Here is a 22,471-nt window from a genome sequence, read left to right as displayed (position 1 = left end):
ACACACACACACACACACACACACACACACACACACACACACACACATTTAACTTAAAGGAATAGATAGAAAAAGCTAAGGAGGATGGAGAGACACCCAAAACAAAATGAAGATGGGCATGTGGTGACATGTATTATAGTCTCAGCATTTGAGAGGTGGAGGCAAGAGAAAGAAAATTTGAGAGCAGCCTGGGCTACTCAGTGAGTTCAAAGCCAGCCTGGGTTGCACACTGAGTTCCTGTCTCAAATTACAAACCAAGTATTGGAAAGATAGCTCATTGGTAGGATGCTTGTGTGTTTAACATGACAAGACTCTAGATTCAATCCCCAATGTAACAAAACAAGGAGGGGGAAGGGAGGGAGGTTAGGAGGAAAAGGCAAATAGAAGATAAAAACATGAGCCAAGGCAGAAGGTGGAGACAGCCAGTGTTTCTGGATGCCACTGAGGTCCTACGTAAGCAGTATGCATGATGGGTTCTTTATGTAATTTTTCTTATGCTTAAACTTGTCCCAGAAAGCTATGAGAAAGGTATTAGCCTCATTTTTTTTTAGATGAGCTCTGTTTGGTGAAAGTTGTACAATAAAGGAAATAGTCTATCTCTTGTCCTCTGAAACAGTCAATAGTTGGTTCCACTCGGGAGGTCTCTATGCACCTAATACATGGCCAGTGACTAAGAAACGAAATGCTTAATATGATTTCAGTGTGATTCATCTAAATAGACCCATCCACTAAGCAGACACTCATGGGGGCCTGCTATAGATGTTATAGGACATTTCAAAGAAATTAGGTCAAGTCTGAGATTAGATACCCAAGGAACGGCAAGGCCAGGTTTTGTACTGGATTCACTTAATTATAAGTGCTTTCCATTTTGTAGTGTGTTTTCTAAAGCTATAGTGTAGCAGTTTCTTTTCTATTGAAAAACTGAAGGGAGGCAGAAAAGATCACTAAAAAAAAACAACTTTTGTTTTAATCCCTTTAGTTTGGTAATTCAATGCTGCTCTGTGTTTCCATGCTGTGCTGGCTACTGTTTTGTTCCCTTGACACAGCTGGAGTCATTTGAGAAGGTGGTGGTTTGAATAAGAATGGTCCCCATAAACTCACAGATTCATTGCTTGGTCACCAGAGAGTGGTACTGTATGAAGGGATTAGGAGGTATGGCTTTGTCCAAGAAGGTTTGGCCTTGTTGGAGGAAGTGTGTCACTGGGGGTGGGCCCGAGGCCAAGTCAGGCCCAGTGGTTCCCTCTCTTCCTGCTGCCCCCATGTAGAATTTCCAGCTCCTTCTACAGTACCATGCCTGCGTGCATGCTGCCATGCTTCCCTCCATGTTGGTAATGAATTAAGCTCTCAAATTGTAAATAGGCCCCAGTTAAATGCTTTCCTTTAAAAGAGTTGCCATGGTTATGGTATCTCTTCACAGCAACAGTAACCCTAACTAAGACAAACCTTAATTAAAACAGGAAAAAAACCCTCCATCAGATGTGCTGTAGCAAGTCTATGGTGTATGTTCTTGATTGATGATTGATGTGGGAGGACCCCGCCCACTGTGGCTTTCGTTACCACTGAAAGGTAGAACAAGCAAACAAGAAGCATCCTTCCATGGTCTCTACTTAAGTTTCTGCCTGCATGTTCCTGGCTTGAGTTTCTGTCCCCTCTTCTGTTTGTGATAGACCATGATTGGGATGTGAAAGCCAAAATATAAACCCGTTTCTTCCCAAGCTGCTTTTGGTCATGGTATTTTACCAAGGAAACTAAGACACTTTGCATCCTAAATCTTTTAGTAACTAAACAATGAAGGTCCAGATGGACAGAAGGACTCTAGTAATCCAGACTAATGCGAGGCTTTACTACAATTAACGGATGCTAAACTCCCAACAGTTACTAAATGTTCCAGCTGCCATCCTTGCATATAATTGAGAGTCAGCACAGCCATAGGAAAAGGCTCAGGAAACTCATAATCTAAAGTTAACACTAGAAATCACGTTCACATTTGAAACCAGAGCAGTGCTGGTCCAGTGTATAATGCTGATCAAACTACTGCCTGGTAATATATTCCTCTTTGTCCCTAGGTATTGTGATGACTTGGATCTGAAATGCCCTGGCCAAAGCTCATGAGTCCATTGGTCCCTTATGAAGCAGTGCTCTGAGGGGATAGGAGGTGACCAGATCTAGAGTGTTCTAACCTCATCAATGGATTCATCTATTCAAAGGTTCATAGTGTGATGGGCTATTGGACAGTGGTGAAAACAGAAAAGAGTTGGGGCCTAGATGGAGGAAGTGGGTCACTAGGGTATGTCTCAGGACATTTTGTTCCTTCCTGTACTGGCTAGTGTAATGCCAACTTGCTGAAAGCCAAAATCATCATGGGGGGTGGGGGGGAGCCACAACTGAGAAAATATCTCCGTAAGATCAGGCTATAGGCAAGCTGTAGGGCATTTTCTTAATTAGTGATTGATGAAGAAGATCTAGCCCAATATGTGTGAAGTTATCCCTGAGCTGGTGGTCCTGGGTTCTATAAAAAAGTAGGCTGAGCAAGCCATAAGGAGCAAGCAAGTAAGCAACATCGCTCCATGGCCTCTGCATCAGCTCCTGCCTCCAGGTTCCTCCCCTGCGTGAGTTTCCTACCCTCACTGCTTTTGATGATGAGCTGTTCTATGGAACTGTGAATCAAACAAACCCTTTCCTCCTCAAGTTGCCATTGGGTCATGCTGTTTTCTCACACCAATAGTAACCCTGGCTAAGACTGTGCCTGCATGCCTCTATCCCTACTTCCCTCTCTGCCTACTGACTAATGTGGGAGTTGAAGAGCCTGACTTGAACATGTAGTCCCTGACATAACAGTCTACCTTATCACACACCTAAAGTAATGGAGCAAGCTGATCCCCAACTGGCATCTCAGAAACCTTAGCAGACAATAAGGTTGATTTCTGTCAGCAGCCTTAATGGAAAGCTGCTGAGCACAGTATCCACATCTCAGAGCCACTTCCCCTATTAGAGAAAGACCTCTGGCGTGTTTGCTTCTAAAAGGGGAACACAAAATTTTCCAAATTGGAGAATATTTTGAGTGGAAGTCTCAATTGGAATAACAATATCAAATCTGTAAGATTCAAGCCACACTGCCTGAGGAAGGGGAAAAAAATAAAAGGAAGAGAGGAAATCCAGAGTCCAGCGAGTAGGAACCAATGACTTGGCTACCTAAAGAAACTACTCTCATTTTTTAAGAATTTTAATCAATTAAAAACCAAGAGGCATGCAAATACATTTTATTTTTTATTATATATCCATATAGGTACTATATAAATATATATTTACATAAATATATTTTCATTCCTATTTCCAGGAAAAGAATTTCCTTTCTATATAGTAATGCTATCAAAAGGCCCAGAACACTTGTAGGGAATAGGAATTTATAATAAGGAAAAGATCCTAAATGTTGAGGGGCACAAATAGATACTATTCCAAAACTGAAAAAGTTCAACACTCAATAATGCGGAAAAAGATGAAACTCGAGCATACCCTTGATACCACACAATCACAGAAAGCTTGGCTGTTAAGACTTTGAAACAGCATGGGTAAGCCAGGAAGAAAGGAAGTTGTAAAATGCAGCGTGCTTGCTTTAAAAAAGTAGCCTCACTGCAAACAAGCATGAACAGTCAAAAAAAAAAAAAAAGAAACTTATTAACGCTTCACAGAGGTGTCATTGGGCTGAGACAGTTGTTTCTGAGCCCCCCATAAGCACCTTCTATGTTTCAAATAGTTTTCAAGGACTATGTATGATTTCTGTAATGTAATACATTAAGCAAAGACATAATTTCATTCACATAAAAGAAAGAAAACCAGGATTGCATGGTTTATTGTACTCCAAAACAAACAAACAAACAAACAAACAAACAAAACAAAAAGCTAAGAAACCAAAAAACCAAGATTATAATCATAAAAGGAAAAAGAAGTGGCCTTTCAAAGCCCATTTGGCACTGTTATCCTCCAGGCTGCCTATGGTTTGCCGCCTGCTGTGTCCTGGGCAGCTTAAAGTAATTCACCAGTAGATGTCACTGTCGTACTTAAGTGAGTACATCCCAGCTTTGACTTTGCAAGGAAGGAGGAGCCCAATCAACATTCTCTCTACCTCTCCCTCTCCCTCCTCTCCCTCTCCCTCCTCTCCCTCTCCTTCCTTTCCCTCTCCCTTTCCCTCCTCTCCTTCTCCCTCTCTAATTTTGTATGTGTGAGGTGTGTGGGTGTGGGTGTGAGAGAGAGTGTGTGTGTGACACAGTGTGCGAGCATGCACGCATGGCTGGTTGTAGGTGTGTGTGTGTCTTGCTTGCCTATACATACGTGTGGAGGCCAAAAGAACACTAGGTTCTCTGGAGCTGGAGTTGTTGTGAGCTGCCATGTGGGTGCTAGGAACTGAAGTCAGCGAGCACTCTCAGCCACTGAGATAGCTCTCCAACCCTTCAAACCTCTTTTTATGAAAACCAATGTTAAGTGTCTTTCTGAAATGCCTACAGTGACTATTATTGTGTGGCTATGAAAAAAAAAAACAAAAAAAAAAACAAAAAAAAGACAAAAAACAAGTTCTACCCATGGCCACTACCCATCTAGAACTGTTGGATCTAACACACCCCATGAAAACCCACAGGGTTACCTAGATGGCCATAGGCCTAACTCACACACAGCATGCATAGTTTCAGACCAGACTACAATAAAGCAGAGAACAATAGATTGTGGATGGGCGTCAAAATTAAAGCAAAACAGAAAAGGCCACAGGGAGCTGTGGGAAAAAGAGGGCAGTGGCAAGTGGCATGGTTTGGTCAACACTATCAGGCCATCTAAATCTGGAAATGGCTAGCCATGCTCAATGCTTTGTCCTGGAGAGTCAATGCTTCTTTGCCAGTAGATGTGTGAATGAATGAGAAAGGCGGAGCCTATGGTTTTTAAATGGGTCATCCTGCATTTGGCAGATTTCCCACCAACTTGTTGGACTGTTATTTGAGCAGCTGGAGAGAACGAGCCGTTTATAGATGTGCAGTGAAGACAGGTGACTTGGGTTTCACTGGAAAGTGCGGAGCATATCTGTCAGCTAGCATATGTTATTCATAAATTTTTAGTACAATGATATTAAGTGACTAGCAGCAAATGGGTTTCTTCCCACAGGGAGGTTTAGGCATCACAACTAATGAGACAGAGTACTCTGCAAAGAAACTAAAGACACAGTCACCTTCTAGCACACAGATTTTGCCTTGGTTTGCTGCAGTCCATTGATTGTTTTTTTTCAGACAATGATCGACATACAAAATACAGCCTCAGCAACTTTACATATACGATTTACATTAAGTCCATATTAAATGAGCCTCTGCAGACCACAAAGAGCTACAGGATAAGCACAAAGATTTCCACTTACGTTGAGATCCAAGTACAATTCACTTCTACTTGTCTTTTCTTTCTCTTCATGGAGCAGAATTGGACAGGGTGGTCCAGCTCTGTAACCCAGGACCCAAGCCCCTCCATCCTTATTGGGAAGGTCTTTTGCTGTCTGCTCATTGAAGTTGTCACAGGGAAAGCCGTCAGAGGCAATACCTAAGTGAAGATGAAATACAATGTCGCCAGTAAGTTTAGGGATGCTACAAGGTCCTCTCCATGTCCTAGCTTCACTCTCTAGTGTATAATTTTGGAGTTTGCTGTCCTTGAAAGGGCTTCTCCCATGTACTTTTTTTGGAGTCTTCAAGCATATGCCCCTCACCACCAAAGTTGGTACCCTTGCTCTTTCCTATGCTTCAAAGTCCTGCGTGCCAGCCCAGTCTGAGCGCTTTCTGCTAACTCAACAGAATCAGAGGGGTGGGGAAATAGGGTATGGATTTTCAGCTCTACCACCACTCCATGGTGTCTCCCAAGCCAAGGCACTAATGTATTTGCTCTTCTGGAACTGAAGCTGTGCCTTATTTCTGGGGACAGACCCGTCATACACTGAGCATACAGGTCCATGTCTGTTTGATGATGGGGAGAGAATTAACCATTCTCAGTTAATGCTGCATGAGTAACCCATTTGGGAATGACTTTTGTCATCTCCAGAATCATCATCTAACCTACTCTTACCTAAACTGTGTAAGGGTGACAATGGGATATCTTCAGATTTTAACATAACCTAGAGTTAGTAAACACTGGTGCTTCTATTTTCCGTGGCGGGGGCGGGGGGACTGACACACAGAGCTGGTAAGCAACAGTGTCAAGTTCCTAAGAGGAATAAAAGAGAAAGCAATGGTTGGAAACCAGGCAACTGAACACTAGAGGCTCTGTTCTTAGAAACTATGTATATAGGCTCTGCCTGACATTCCTGAGATGGCAACTCGTGTTCTGTGATAAAAGGCTGTCATGGTCAGAAAGGCTTCTCAGTTAATGTCAGGCTACTGAAGAATGTGAAATGCCTCTTGGTGAAAAAAATAAGCAAGTCCCCTAAACCTATCAAATGGGATTTCCTCAAACTTATTTGATCATGGGATCCATTTAAAGGGACATCTGCTGAGCCAAATATGTTGTAAACTATTAGCGTTCCACTGGAATGCAGTTTGGAAAATACTAGATTAGATCAATGACAGACAAGCCTCTCGAGGCACTCACATTCCTGGTCCTCTTAGAATTCCTGGTAAGCAACCTCAGCAAAACCTGAAGCAACCAGGTAGACATTCAAGATTTAGGCTCGATGTCTTTTGAAAGAGGGATTGCTGGATATGCGATAGGGTGTTTATTATACATAATCCCTGTAAGAGAGGCGCTCTGGAAGTGATCCAAAGCCAGCTGACGGCCTTGCCATGCTGAAAACCAGACTCATTAGTAATCTGAGCTGGGACTAGCTCAGCACACAAAGGGCTGTGAGGCAGCATGCTTCTCTCTTATGAGAGCAGCATTTGAAGACCCAGAGAAGTTAAGGACATGTAAGGTGTGGATTTCTGTTTGCTTGTTCACTTCGGCTCATTGAGTTTTAATCACACTTCCAAGTCAAGGTGGCAGAGGTCGCAATGATTCTAAAGCTGCAACTGTAAATGTTTCGAGAGCTGTTCAAAAACCACACTCAGCCTCTGAGAAAAATGAGAATCCAGGACCTCAGAAGTCCACTGTCATCTCTGCAAATGTAGGGTGCCTGGAAAGTGAACTCGGGTACCTTCTTCACAAGAACACAGTGCCTTAAGTATCTGTTTACTTGAGCCACCCTCATACCTACTGTCTATACAACATGCAGCCAGCTGTTCACCTGAACTTTGACTTAGGGAGTTCTCAAGGAGCAAGGGGCGAGGGATGGGGCAGGAAGTTAATGCCTAAAAGAACCTCAAAGCACCTCTACAGACAACCATGGAAGGAGATCATCACTGTGAAGACCCGAAGCTCATGGATGGCTCATCCCTCTCCTAGAACCTTTTTGTCCCTGTTGTTAAGAAAGGCGGAGACACACCCTTGTAAAACTATGGAGTGCTCACTTCACACCATCTGACTTCCTAAGTCGATAATTACTAACCAGACACCTCACTTAGATCCCAGCACTCCTTTCCTGTTGGCTATGGAGTAAATGCTGGCTTTGGATGAATGTTACATGGATTAATGTAACTATATAACACATGATATATTTCACAAAATACATTGTACAGTACCCCAAGTAAGACATTCATTTTATCAGTGGCATATTGTCTGGTGAGATTAGATTTATTACTACAGTATGAAGAGTGGACTGAGGACTAAAAGAGTGTTAGATTCACAAAATAGCAAAGGCTTGGTGTTCCCAGAAAAAACACACATGTGCATATGTACATGTGCACACACATGCAAACACACTCATATACCTGCAGTGTCTAGCCCACACCACATTAATGAGGTGAGGCATATAATCCAAGTCACTCTTCGTACAGAGGAAAAACAATAGAAAGCTTAAGTAGAAACAATAAAAGTTAATTCAATTCTGGAGTTGATTTGCATTTTAAAGGGCCAATTATTGATGCCTAGCATCTAACCAGACAATAGCCTACAAAGAAAACACGCAAGAGAGACTGTGACACGTGGTAACTCCGACAAGGATCATTAGGACAGGAAAGGAACACAGGCAAATACAGGTTACATCCGACGATTGTCTCAGAAGTTTGATAAACTAAGGGCAGAGGACAAATTCAACTTTCCAAGAAAAATGAATAGACAAATTTATAAGGTAATTTTTGAATAAGGAGTTTTAATAATATAAATACAAATGACTGAATTTATTAAAATAGGGCATCTCCATATTATTCTTTTCAGCTGAGTAAACAAAAAAAGCAAAAAATGAACTTGAAGCAAGTAAATGTGTCAGCAAGTAAGCTGTCACCCCATTTCTAATACACAGGTATTCTCAAGGTGTTCGAGTTACATTTCTGAAACACCAACAATCATCAACTTAATCAAATGTCTTTTTTCTTTAGTGCACATGATGAGTCTAATTTCATCTAATTTTATTAGTTGTTTTGTTTCTCAAAGGCACATCAACCCCTTGATTGATCGACCACAAATACACACAAAGGTTAATTTGACAGGTGATCATGGTTAATAGGACATACAGCACAGAGACACAAAGGACAAGGTGGCTTACCTTTGAAAGTCTGTGCTTTCCCCAACCATTCAAATGATGAGATGCACTTTGCTGATGCTAACCTACAACATCAGCCTGGGGGCTGCTGTCAGTAATCAAAGCAGTGGGAGCAGACAGAGAGAAAAGGTAATATGCCATTTACAATGGAGGCAGTACTCAAAATCCACCTTCCCCAGATGCAATCAGTCTCTCTGCCAGTGGCACACAGATTGCTACTTGATTTCTTTGCTCCCTCCTTGCATGGCGGTGTGAGTTCAGAATCTTCCTCCTGTCTCCGTGACTGCGATGAGAGTCAGTGTTTCATAACTACACACATATTGGATCTGGCCATGAAACCTGCTCTGACTGAATGAATGTAGGCAATGTGACAGTTCACAGCTCTGTACGTAACTATACACACCCATACCTATATCATTGGCAAACAGGCTCGTGGCTAGCTTCAGCCAGACTCAATGCTCTATAGTATCAAACCGCAACTCCCATTATCACCTCTACCACAGTGGGAAACGATAGCATGTAACTGAATTAGCAATGTGAATAGAATTCTGAGAAAAAAAAAATCTTGTCACTCCATCCCAGGAGAACCATGAGTAAGTGCCACCAGATCCCCACCACCATGAGATGGAATTGTGTCTGGAGGATGGTGTGTCCAAGTAGAATGCTGTTGGTAGACCAGGAGGCAGGATGGAGTGAGAAGCCAGCTACAGCAGTTTGAGAATCTATAGGGAAAGGATCATAGCTACCAAATGAATAAAATGTTTGAATGTCTGAAATCATATTTAACTTCAAACAAAATGAAACACTATTTAAAGTAGAAAGGGTTCTTGTATGTCCTCCCATCTACCCACTTATTCTATAGCTGAGGGAACTAACCCCCCAGAGGATTTCAGTATTTCCAGGACACTTAGTGGCAAACTTTGGATGAAAATCCAGTTCCTAGAGAGAACGCCTCCTACGATACTTACAGAAGGTTATTATTTACTGCCAAACCACAGATGGGGATGTTGAAGTAAGAGACAGAAGACGGTGGGAGTGACTAAGAGCTCCATTCCTGGCTGCTTCTAATACTTGTTGCTTAACCTTGAAGTATCAAACATCCTCACACCATTATTGCCCCACTAGTAAAAGTCAGATAATAAGGATAAACTTGGTAATGAATGGGAATCCGAATTATTTTCTCCAAGAAAACTTCCTAGGCTGGGAGTGTGTGAACTTCATGAGGGATGCAAGGAAATCTTGGCTTAAAAATACACCACATCCAATGGAGACAAATATCATACCTGTGAATGAAGGACAACTTTTTATCAGAGAAGTTGAAAAGACAAATTGAGCTCATAAGAATTTATGGAAGCATTCTAGTAAAGTAGATCCCAAGTCTTTCGAGCACACAAAATAGAAATCACATTATCTGATGTAATAGCCTCAGGTCAGTGCCAGCTCTGAAAACAACTGGGCCTCAGGAGTCTGCATGGAGACATTAAGGCATTTATTCACTGAAGGTCAAATTCATGACCAGAGAGCCCAGTAAGCCTATTTACAGGCACAACTTCCAAAGAAATGGCATTTTGTAAGAGTTATATCAATATGCACTAATGATAATTACATTAACTGTCTCATAGGGCCTTTTCCTGGGAGAGATAGGGACTTGCAAATAAAGAAACTTGTTTGTGAATATAGTTATGCTGAACACTTTAACAAGAGTCACATATTTAAAGTAGGACAAATTATACTGAGAATGGGTAAAGACTAAGAGGAGGAACATCTATCTAGGTAAGATCTGGTGTAAAATGACTGAAAAATGTTTAGGAAGCTGTAGGAGTCCTGAGACATTAAGAGCCTTTGTATAGTCTCAGGTAGTAAATGCTTGAGAATGGATGTCGGCACTTCAAATGTCTAAGTTGTCAAAAAACCAGGTATGTTGGTTGGTAAGGAATGTACTTACTAAACATTTTCAAACAAAGTCAAGGATACAGAAAGCATACAATTCACTAAAAGTAAAACCGATAACAAAAACCAAAAACATTTTTTTCTTATAATGCCATTACAATTATTATGTGGATAGCTGCATAGTAGGACAGCTGGGTTAAAAGATATGTAGTGATTTAAAGAGAGATGAAAAAGGAAAAACTGTAAAGTGCTAAGCATTGGTTTATAAAACATCAATATGAATGATCTTTTTTAAAGATTTATTTTATATATGTGAGTACACTGTTGTTGTTGTTGTTTTCAGACACACCAGAAGAGAGGATTGGATCCCACTACAGAGGGTTGTGAGCCACCATGTGGTTGCTGGGAATTGAACTCATGACCTCTGGAAGAGCAGTCAGTGCTCTTAATCGCTGCACCATCTCTCCAGCCCCCATGAATAAAATTTTTAGAACTTCTTTGGAAACAATTTTGAGACTCGCAGAACTGAGAACATAAATAGCAAGATAAACAGGGGGCGATAAGGCCCTTTTTATTAATATAAATGATAAACATGTAAGTGGTGAGAATAAAATATGGCTCTAGGCATGATGTAAAAGAAAGTATGAAAGTATGTTTCATTAGTTCATTTCTGTAACCAAAATGTTGAAAAAGACGGGTCCTTTAAGTCTAATACAGATTCTTTTCTAATACAAAATTCTGACAGCAATAACTATAGAAGTAGGTTGACATCAACCTTAATTACATGCCAGCTGTTCTCCAGTTACCTGCACTGAGTTTTACTGGCAGCACCGGGATTTAAGGTATGCCAAGCTACCTGCTTATAACCTTTGCTCTTCTAGCTAGAGAAGCATGGCCTATTTCCTTAAGTGTCCAATGTTCCAAATTCCTCAGGAGAACTGCCTATCAGAAGTCTCTGTGAAGCAGCCAGATTCTCAAATCGCTGCCTTCGCCCAAGTGTCTTGGACACCAGAATTTTCCAACATCCCTTTGCCTTGTGCCAGCAATCTTCACTAGGCCTCCGAACAGACTGGTTGTTCTAAGGGTGAGCAACGTCTGATACAAAGGATTTATTCTGCATCATACATTTTACATTCATTACACATGTTGGGGATCTTCTCAGTGACCCTGTAAGCTAGGCATAATGTCTCTGATTTTAAAGATGAAAAAGTGGTGATGGGGGAAGTCAGCCTTGCTCAGGGTAAAACAGGAAGTGAATAGAACAGAATTCAGAGCCTATGGTCCACCGATAACCTCCTGCCATACACAACAAAACAGACTACAGGCAACAGTTAGTTTTAGATGCCCAATGGCAAGCAGCAATCTAATCCCTGGGAGAGTGCAAGTGTGTGAGATGAGCCACACAACTCTCCATGATTTCTGCCTGACACTGGTTTCTGGATTGCAAAGGAAAAAAATGAAACGAGCCCTGGCAAAATACCTGACATTTTAAGCATTCTAGCACGACTAAAATAAAGAGCATAGGGATTGGGCAGAAAATATTCAAAGAGATACTAGCTTTAATTTTTCAAATTTGAAGAAAGTTAGAAACCCATGGATTAAAACAGTTCAACTAACCACAAGCAAGACAAATGCAAGAAACCAACCACTTATAAATCAGCAATAAACAAACTTATTGAAAACCACTGACAAAGGACTATCATTGAAGCAGGTAAGGAAGCTGGACACTAGCACACGCTTCCAATCAGAACTAAAAAGGGAGAAGACAGTGAGTACTGGCAGCACTTCAGTGCAGGTGAAAGGGATGGGAAAAGATGGCGTAAGGCAACTCACTTTATTGCAAAGTTATAACAATTCTAAATTTGTACTACTGATACCTAATAAAAAACCTTCAAAGTATGTGAAGCAAAATGACCAGAAATGAGTGCAGAAATATACAAATTCAAAATTCTATCAAGAGACTTCAATATTACTCTTTCGTTAATCGCCTTAAACGATTGACAGAAAATCAGGGGAGAAGTCAGAGATGGTGGCTTCTGCCTGTAACTCCACCACTCAGGAAGCTGAAACAGGAAGATTACCATGAGTTCAAGGTCAACTAAGTTCAGGACAACCTGGGCTATATAGTGAGACCCTTTCTCAAAAATAAGACTGCAAAATCAATAGATACAAAGACTTGCTAGATTTTATCTAATAGTTATAAAATATCCCACCCAATAATTGGAAAATACATACTCTTTTCAGACATATGTAGAACATATAACAAAATATTTAAAAATTAGACAACATACTTAACCTCAAGCATTAAAATTACAAGAAAAAGTAGAGGAAATTGGGGTCACAATTAAAGTTGAATTCAGGGGAAATTTATAGATCTGCCCAATATTGAATGGCAGTCCCTAACTCTGGTTAGTGTTCTTTTGGCTAGGGGAATGTTGCACATGGTGGACACAGCATTAGCCTAGAAAAGATCATATGCTTTCTGAACACTGCATTGAAAGCCTTGGCGTTTTCCCCCTGCTATGCTCCCAGGAGCTTTTCAGTCTGTAGGGTGAGGCATATGTTGGACACTGATCTTGAAGAAACAGGACCAGTTCAAGAGAAAGAACTCTGAATGCTTTAGAGATTCCTGGGAAGACAGTCCTTCCAGCTCACTCTACAGTAAAGTCCCAGGGCAGAATCTTTACATACGCCCAGTTAGTTTTTCAGTTCCAATGGCTGCCCATTAGCTGAGAACTTCTAACACTACAAGCAAGAAGCTTAGAGAATAAAAGGAGAAACGGGCTGTGTAATTCCATGCCTACTGCACCAAGATCTGCTTGGGGACTGCTTTCTTCCACAGTTATAGCTCCTACTGATTGCTGCTTTTCTATTCTTCAGTTCTTGTCAGCTTTCTAACACAGGGAATTTGTTTCCCCTTAAAACCTAGGAGTCTTCTTAAGGGCCACCCAAGCATGTTAGCTCCTGGAAACTCATAAACCGCTGCTTGTTTTCTTTACTAGGTCATTCAGTTCATACACAACCTCTAAAAATTTGGACTTACTCACTCTACTTTCTAGCCATCCAGCAGGAACTCTGACAAATACTGGCATTGGCAATGGCATCTATTTCCTGCCTTCTAACATGCTCACATTTACTAAGGCACATAGGCCCTTGCTGTCTGCTACCAACCATACTTTTTTTTTTTTTTAGAATAATAACAATAATGTTGGAATGGCCCTTCTATTCTCCAGTGAGCTATCAAAGTGATCAACCCCTTCCCATCTTCTAATTCTGACAGAGAACAGGAAAATTGACATAGCTCTGAATAAGGAAGTGGTATAAATAAGTATGCTGCTGTCTTTCCCAGATAAAGACGATTCAATTGGTACAAAAGAGAAGCATTTTAAAGATCAATAAAGGCACAGGAACAGGGAACTCCTCAGACATATTTGCTAGCAATAGCACGTCTGAATAAGGGCTGTGATTGTCATCCTCGCGTAGCTGAGCTTGCAAAAGGCTAGCTGTTTTACAGAAGTCACCTAGAGTCCTGACTAACCCTGAAGGAATTCCCACGGCAAAGTGCTAAGAATGAATCACCATCTCTGTACCGTTCCAATCTTTGACGTTGGCACAAATCTCTTCAGTTTCTTTAACAGCTTAGCTTATGACTTCAAGAAGCAGGGGAAATAATATGATGCCTTTTCTCCCAGAACACAGAGGTATAAGGAGTTCACACTCAAGTTCAAATGAATGGTTCAATTGACATATTCTCAAATTCATTTTACTTGCTTTTACGTATTTTTGTTGTTTCTGATTCTCTCTTCAATGTATAATATGACCCGGAAAACCAATCCAAACCAACCAGCCAATAACAACAAGGACAACAAACCACTGAAGCAACAAGAGGAGTTTCGTGTAAGAGGATATTAGAGGACTTAGTCTTGCCAGTAGGTTTTTTTTTTTTCAGCTAAAGTACCGCAGTTTCTTTTCATTACACCTTGAATCCATTTGCTCAAACATGAAATTAGTCCTAATCATATTTAATTAATTAGCTTGGTTTTACCATCACACCAATATTTGACCCCTCCCTCAAGGGGACTGTTGCAATCATCGGTGTGATTTCGCTACATCTTTAGGCTATTACACCAGAAAACATAGCTCCAATTTAAATTGTGTGTCAGTAAAAAAATCAATGTACTAAAAGAAAATTGATTCCATAAGCCAAAATTTTTATGAAAGCAACTGATCCATAAAGCGAGTTAAAACTATACTAAGAACAGAACTGAATTATCTTTCTCAGCCAAAACGGGCTTATCAAGGTATTCGAATCCATGATAAACACTCACTGGGAAAACGACAGTAAACAGGAAAACAGGGATCTTCCAGCGTAAGGTTGCTGAGAAATCATAAATCATACAAGATTGTCAGCAATGCTCAGTATGACGACACAGGTTGGGCTGGTGTGTGTTGTAGAGACAAATGCATCAGGAGCCGGGCTTTTACTGTGGACCCACATGCTACACAACCAAAGGAGGATTATATAGGCCAGTCGTGAGTCTGCTAATAAATACAAGTTACGAATAATTAATGCTCTCTTCCCGTATCTGAAATGAAGATGTACTGATGAAGGGCAGGAACGTACCCGATTCCTGGGAAAAGCTTCAAGCTTGCTCACACTCGAGGATGGGGGCGGAGTCAGAGAAAAGACTGCAGAGGACTCAGAGGACTCAGCATTGCTCAAGCCACCAGGAAACCAATTGGCAAAGGAAGTAAGAACACATTGCTAGGGCAACAAGCAACAAAAATCTATTCCTGCTGCAACGTCTCCTAGCTAATTTAATCCTAAAATAGTTCTGTAATTTGCCACAGAATCCAGAACAGTGTGAATTACTGAAAAGGATAAAACAGTAAAGGAAAGATTGGATAATTTGATATAAATTACTAAAAGTGTTACTTTGCTGAAGAGACTTGACACTATTTTCTTTGCAAAAAAAAAAAGTTAAATAATATCTATTTAAAAACAATGCAAATTTGAGTCTTAATATTTCTACCCTTAAAAGAAAACTCAATGATGAAGTTGGGGAGGTAGTTCAATGTGTAAAAGGCCTGCTATATTGGTATGAGGGCCTAAGTTCCAATCCCCAGTACCCACATAAAAAGTTGGATACAGAGGTCTGCATCTGTGACTGCAGTGCTGGAGGGGTGGGGCAGATTCAGTCAGATCCCTGCAGCTCACTGTAGCTTGGTCAAATGGATGAACGCCCGGTTCATTAAGATATTCTGTCTCAGACAATAAGGTGAAAAGTGATCAAGAAAGAACCCATTGTTGACCTCACACACATGCACACACTCACACACACACACGAAGAGACATACACACACGGTGGGGGGGAGAGAGAGGAGAACTTACACACATGAACACACACACACACACACACACATACACATACATATACATATATTTATATATATATAATTCATACACAACAGAAAAGCAATGGAAAATTTAAATCACTTCTATTATTGCTGTGGGAAACAGAGTGAAGACAGAATGACTGTTTTCAAGGGTTTCCAGAGAGAGCAAGAGCAGCACTCTGTGAAATAGAATGCAGCCTTCTGACACAAAGCTCACGCTGACCCAAGGGCCCATATACGCTGATGGATCTCTTTCTACATGGATACAGGAGATCATAAACGGAAAGGTTAGCAATAACTACCGCATCCTTGTTTGGCTCTAGGAACTTGGCCTGATAAGAGGGCCATCGAGGGAATTTAGAAAGATCGGACAAATGGACACACTTATATTAACATTGGGTTCGGATGGACTGAGGTCTCTGATGGAGAAATCACAGCACCCTCGTGTGGTTCTGCGTTTCGCCTTGCAGCTGGCTTGTGTGAATGCCGCTCGGGGAGAGAAAACGCAGCAGTGCTAGGCTGTATTAGTTCCTCACCATCTTTGGGGTGGGACACACTACCTACTCAGAGTGGTGACTCAGGGGAGGCAGAACGTGGCCTAAAATGGGGAGTTCCAACCTGTGTTTTTCCGCAGCGTAGGCTGGGGCCAAGGCTGTGGTTCCCAAACTCCTGGGCACCTCGACATCACTGGGAACAGGGAGGAGTTAGGAACAGGACCCATGGGCCTGAGATGAGTCCTGGGATGGGAGAATCTGCCTCAGCTCAGGGCGAGTGTCAGGAGTGCAGAGGGGCCTTCTGCAGACTTAGGCTGTGCAGCTCTGTAAGGAAGGCTTCTCCCAACAGCCTTAGGGAGATTGATGAGAGAGACAATCCTTGTTCATCTGAAATGTTCATTCATGGTGAAAAGGGTGCATACAACTTATTCAGAGTGGGCCAGAGATTAAATACCTTTTGGAGGAGGAAATGTCCAAGAAGGAAAGCTTATTGGTTAGACTCGCTGGGTGGTACATCTAGATACCTAATTAGCATGGAGAACTCTGGCTCTATACTATGTGACCAGGTGTCATGGTCCTCTTAGTGAGGTGTCATGGTCACGTGTTCCAGGACAGGAATCTGGTTGGGAGCAGATTCAAATGCCTGCCGTTCTCAATTATGAGAATTGCTGGGGTTCCTTAATCTGCTGGACTTTATTAGTTTTTCTGTCCTGTGACAGAAAACTAATAAACCCCGGAAACTCATTGTGCTTATTATATACTATTGAATAGAGAGGCAGGCTTATTGCGTACAGCAGAATAAGGAGGTGGGATTATTGCAGAGAAACAAGGAGGCAGCATTTATGGCATCAGCTAGCTCAGTAGGCAGGTTAAGCTATTCTCTGTAGGAGCAGTCTCTGTAGGGGACAAGTCTTCTGGCTATAAATATTCATAAGAAGAAAGCTATGGGGACATTTTCTGCACACATTATCAACATTCATACTTGGGCCAGGAGAGAAGCTTTGTCATTTGCCTGAGCCTAGTCCAGAGAAGGCTTTGAACTTTTCCTATGAGTCAGAGATCTTTGATCCTGGTATGGTTCTGTCCATATCAACGATACACATTCACTAAAGCCTGCACACACTCAGGGCTTCCTCCACTCAGCATGAGCAAGTCCAACAGTCTTACATGATTCTAGGCTCTAAATTCTGAAGGCTCTGGGCAGACTTCTGTTTAGTAATATATTCCCACTGATCAGGGGAGTAAGAGTCATCCTCAGATTTTCTGGGGTTCATTACTACCACCTGACAGAAAAAGAACAGGTTAGAATCCAGTAGATTGTAATGATCAGTCAGCTGCCACGGGACTGATGGCGATTTGGTGGGACATGAACAAAGTCTGAAGGGAAAGTTAGCAATAGACTACTGTGTTTTCTGGGCTAGACTGTCAATGGTCCAGATTTCAGAACTAAATGGTGGTTGCCACTCAAAGAAATCCAGATCAACCTAAATATTCTTGCTAAATGCAAGATCAATGGCTGAGGAAAGATCCAGTGTACCAAAAACAAGCTTGTACATACTAAAAGGAATCAGGACTATATCTATATATTCTCACATACTATTGCTATAGCTACAGATAAATATTACTTTTTGTTTTCTGTTTCACGACTACTAGTTTCTTTTCTTCCCCTCTTTCACTCTAGGAGGAGAGGCGGGCTGAAATTAGGGAATTTATTCATAAGTTGCAAAGTAAGATGATGGATCATCATGGAATGAGAAAAAGTATGAGTGCCATTCAAAAGACTAGAGTCAAGAAACAAGCTGCTCACCGCATATAAACGCAAGCTCTAGTGGGCACAAACAGGGGTCATTGCTCAGCACGAGCCAGGGAACCTTCACTAATGCCAACAGACTTTTCTTTCCATCAAATATCCACGAAACTGAAAGAAACAATCACTGATCCAAATCTGTATATAGTAGGAAATAACCACTTTTTTTCTAGCCATGTCCTAGAAGATTCCCAGCTCAGGACTCAGCTGTTCAGTTCTTCCTTGCTTCATAGCTACAGTAGTCTATAAATAAATTCCTGTTTTAACAACTTGTCAGTGATTCACAAACCTAAAGAGGCTACACAATGGAAATACAGTAGTCTCGATTATCCACACACTGTTTCAAGACCATGTGCATATCTGCAACAGGAAGTACTGAACTCTAAACACTACACGACATTTCAGGTTAGCCATTACTTCTGTGGCTTACAAAAAAATCTTTATTTAATATCTATAGGAGTCTGTAAAATAAAAACCAAAAATTATATTGTTAACTTTGCCAATTGACATATTTCTTTGGACCACTCAGGTAACTGTCTTAAGGTCTTTCCAGAAGAATGGCTCTCTTACTGATGTCTTCCTTACACGTTTTCTCTCTATTTTATCCATAGTAGTTATTTCCTGTACCACTGGAGAGCCTCAGTTTAGATATAACAATGCAGAATACCAGATACATTTCTTCTATATAGATAGCATTGTGTGGTCCCATTTTTAAGACAGATACATAGGCAGGCAGGCAGGCAAGCAGGCAGGCAGGCAGGCAGACAGATGGAAAGAGAGAAAGAGAAAGAAAGAAAGAAAGAAAGAAAGAAAGAAAGAAAGAAAGAAAGAAAGAAAGAAAGAAAGAGGGAGGGAGGGAGGGGAGGAAGGAAGCAAGGAAGGAAGGAAGGAAGGAAGGAAGGAAGGAAGGAAGAAAGGAAGGAAGGAAGGAAGGAAGGAAGGAAGAAGAAAGATGCTCATATGGTCCAGATAGCCAGATAGTTCATGTTTTCTCATGAACTACTGAAGCTGAGAATTGTGTTATAGATGTAGCAAGAAGAGAAGACAGGGCTCAGGTTGGGACCCATGTTGTTGAGAAGGAAGGGCTTTGGGGTTTAGTAGAATGCCTTTCTTGGCCCAGGAGGAAAGTGTGATAGAATGTGCATCTTGTTTTGGGCATTCTTTGACTAGTCTCTATGTCTCTGTTTTTTTGCCTGCTAACTTATTGGCAGGTCTTTATCAAAGCCATCCTGTCAGCTTAACAAGAAATCAGAAAATATATGAAACTCAACTTGTTACTGCAGCAAATGTTTGCAAGAGAAGAAAATACATGTAAAAAATAAAAGACACAGTGAATTAGTAGGTGTGAATGTTTTACTCATCGGTCACTCCTATTAGTGGAGAAAGGCTATAATAGCATATGAAAATATGAAATAAACCCAAATAGGATTGATGACCTTGCTTTCCTTACAATTAAGAAAAGAAGGTTACATTCTGAGATTGTAAGACTGTAATACGGGGAGCGATGGAAGAGTCTCTACCATTAGAAGACATTACCTTTATAACGTAATGTTCTATGTTATTGAGTGATGAAGCAAGGCTAGGCCTAGAGACTATAAAGATGGAGATAAGAAAGCAGGAGGAAAGTGAAAGAATTATAAAAGTCACTAGAAACTAAGAACTACCCAGTCGTCCAGGTTCCTCTCCCACTCGGGAAAGGTCAAGTGATTGCTCTAAAGACCTGTAACCGAATCCTCTTCCTCTTTTGATGTTCTCACCAAGAGGGGTTTAACTGCCCTTCCCTTGATTCATTAGATGCTCACTTCAAAGAGCCCCTAAAAGCACAATATTTGCCTAAACAATACCCTTGTTTGAGTAAATCTAGACAAAACCCCCAAGGCAATCTATCCTAAATTTCACACATTATTGCCTTTGGCCCTGTCAGTGACCTCAGCCTACAATATTGATTGCTGCTTGCCTCCCAATATGAATCCTTCTGATGATCAATCAGTTGGCAAGACAGACAGTCATCCAATCTGATACTAAAGGTGGACCAAAACCCCAGAGGAAACCTAACAATGTAGAAGATGTGCCATTACTTTTGTTTACAGAGCATTTCCAAGCAACACAGAAACAGCCTACATTTGATCTATGACTTAGGATTCTGAAATGAAGACAGATATACTATTTAGTAACAAATTAACTCAAAATAATCTATGAATTAAAAAAAAGATGTCATTGTTCTAACATGCGTGCAACATCTGTGTTACTCACATGAAAGGAGAGCACAGCCTTCTGTGGTGTCTGTGTTTTCAACATAGAAGACTAATAAGGAAAGTTATCTTTATCAGTAAGTGTGGAAACTGTTCAGCACACTAGTAATGAAAGATACACAAGATAAGAGAAGAAAAAAATACAGAACTAATAAATTTGGGAAGGCTAAAATACAGCATACAAAGCTAGTAACACAGTAGCAATGAAGGTACCCTGTTCTAAGCAGGTAGGAGTCCCTCATGTTTATGCTAGCCCCAGACACTTATGGGACTCAGAAAGTTCCCATTGTTTTTGTTTAAAGAATAAATGAACACATGTGTAATTACTGTATGGGAGTATACTGAATAGAAACAGGAAGGAACAGCTAGCATGGTGGCCTATGCCTTTAATTCCAGAGGCAGAGGCAGGTGAGTCTCTGAGAGATTGAGGCCAGCCTGGTCTATATAGTGGGACCATGTCAGAAAGAGAGAGAGATAGGGGAGAAGAAAGAGAATGGGGAGGTAGGAGGGAGGGAACCTGAAGAGAAATACTGGCAAACGAACCAATGAAGTTCTTATGACTGCAATATTTCACCAGGAAGGAATTTCAAAAAAAAAAAAAAAGTTTCTCACACCATTAAAACCCTGAGGCTAGGGTGATTGCTCAGCAAGTGAAGACATTTGCCTGGCAAGCCTGTGGACCCAAGTTCGATTCCCATGACCTATCCAAAGGCAAGAAGAGAACCATTTCCATAAAGGTGTCACTGATGGTCACACACATTCCATGGGCGCTTCAACACACATCACACTAAAATATATATGGAAAATAAAGCCTCTGACAACGGTAAACCACATGCTCAAGATTGTTGAATAAAAGAATGTCTTGGTTACTCTACAGCTTAAAACATTAAAATAATGCTTTTGAAAGATTTGAAAATAGGAGATTTTCAAGGAACATGTTGAACTTCAAAGCCATACAAACGCAGAACTTTTTAAAAGTATTATGAAAGCATTCAACTGAAATTAAATTTCAAGAGTAATATTTCTAAGGGTGGTGATGATGGAAAGATTTTTTCTATCCTTATGATTTCTATGGTTATTTAATGATGGACATATAATTCTTTTATTTAAAAAACATAAATTTTCACTTAGTGAATCAAGAAGAGCACTTTTGGAGAATATACTCCAAATAGCTTCCCAAGAACACATCTCACTCTGGAGGGTTTCCTCTCCCTACATTCAAGATGGATTTGTACATGCCCAAGTCAGTAGGGTATCATGATAACACACTGACAACTATTTTGTTTGAAACTTGTGAAATCTAAATTAAAATGCGTATACTCCATTATCCTCAGTTCTTGTTGTTACAATCAAGATACACTGAACTCGTTAGTATTTGAATCCATTAAAATTTTCCAAAATTAGCCAGGCATGCTGGAAGACACCTTTGATCCAGCACTCAAGAGGGAGAGGTAGATGGAGCTCTGGGAATTTGAGACCAGCCTGGTCTACATAGAGAGCTCCAGGAAAGCCAAGACTGTAGAGAGAGTGAGACCCTATCTTATAACAAGCAAACATTCCAACATTCAAATAACTTTAATGACTTGACATGTAGTATAATTTCATTAACTTCAGTGAACATTTATAACACAAGTCCTTTATATTTTTGGAAATTGCCTTTGGATTGCACTTAAGATAATAATTATTCAGAGTAAATAAGTTAATATACCTAGGTGCTATATAATTATGAACTGTAATTCAAATGTTGGTTTTAGATTTCTCTATAGCTTTTCTGACCTTGTATTTATTTCTGGTGGCACATTTAGCTCACAGTGTTTGAGCTAATTAATACTGGTTCTTTTCTACTTGCTTTCAATGTATCATCTATTAATTATATTTACTTTAAAATGTATGATATAAAATGCTTTCAACATACAGATGTCATATATATATATATATATATATATATATATATATATATGTAAAATTCATAAAAGACCTCAGTAGAGATATACTACTAAATATTCAGTGGAATGGCTAGCATCAGAGCCAGAGAGCC

At 40.6% G+C, this 22,471-nt stretch overlaps 1 protein-coding gene across 2 annotated transcripts in view; it reads right to left on the bottom strand.

Annotated features, from left to right (window-relative positions):
- The window catches only part of Fmn1 (formin 1), a 333,700-nt gene that overhangs the window by 259,811 nt on the left and 51,418 nt on the right, over positions 1-22,471 (bottom strand). Inside the window, exon 2 of one of the 2 annotated variants that reach the window (XM_028766940.1) lies at positions 5,396-5,571. The exons of the other annotated variant lie outside the window; for it this stretch is intronic. Coding sequence (XP_028622773.1) covers positions 5,396-5,571 — 176 coding nt within the window. The remainder of the gene's footprint in view (positions 1-5,395; positions 5,572-22,471) is intronic. 2 annotated transcript variants of the gene reach the window in all.

Source organism: Grammomys surdaster, unplaced genomic scaffold (assembly GCF_004785775.1).
Source record: "Grammomys surdaster isolate TR1022 unplaced genomic scaffold, NIH_TR_1.0 170, whole genome shotgun sequence".
Classification (NCBI taxonomy): domain Eukaryota; kingdom Metazoa; phylum Chordata; class Mammalia; order Rodentia; family Muridae; genus Grammomys; species Grammomys surdaster.
This window is presented reverse-complemented; position numbering and strand designations above follow the sequence as displayed.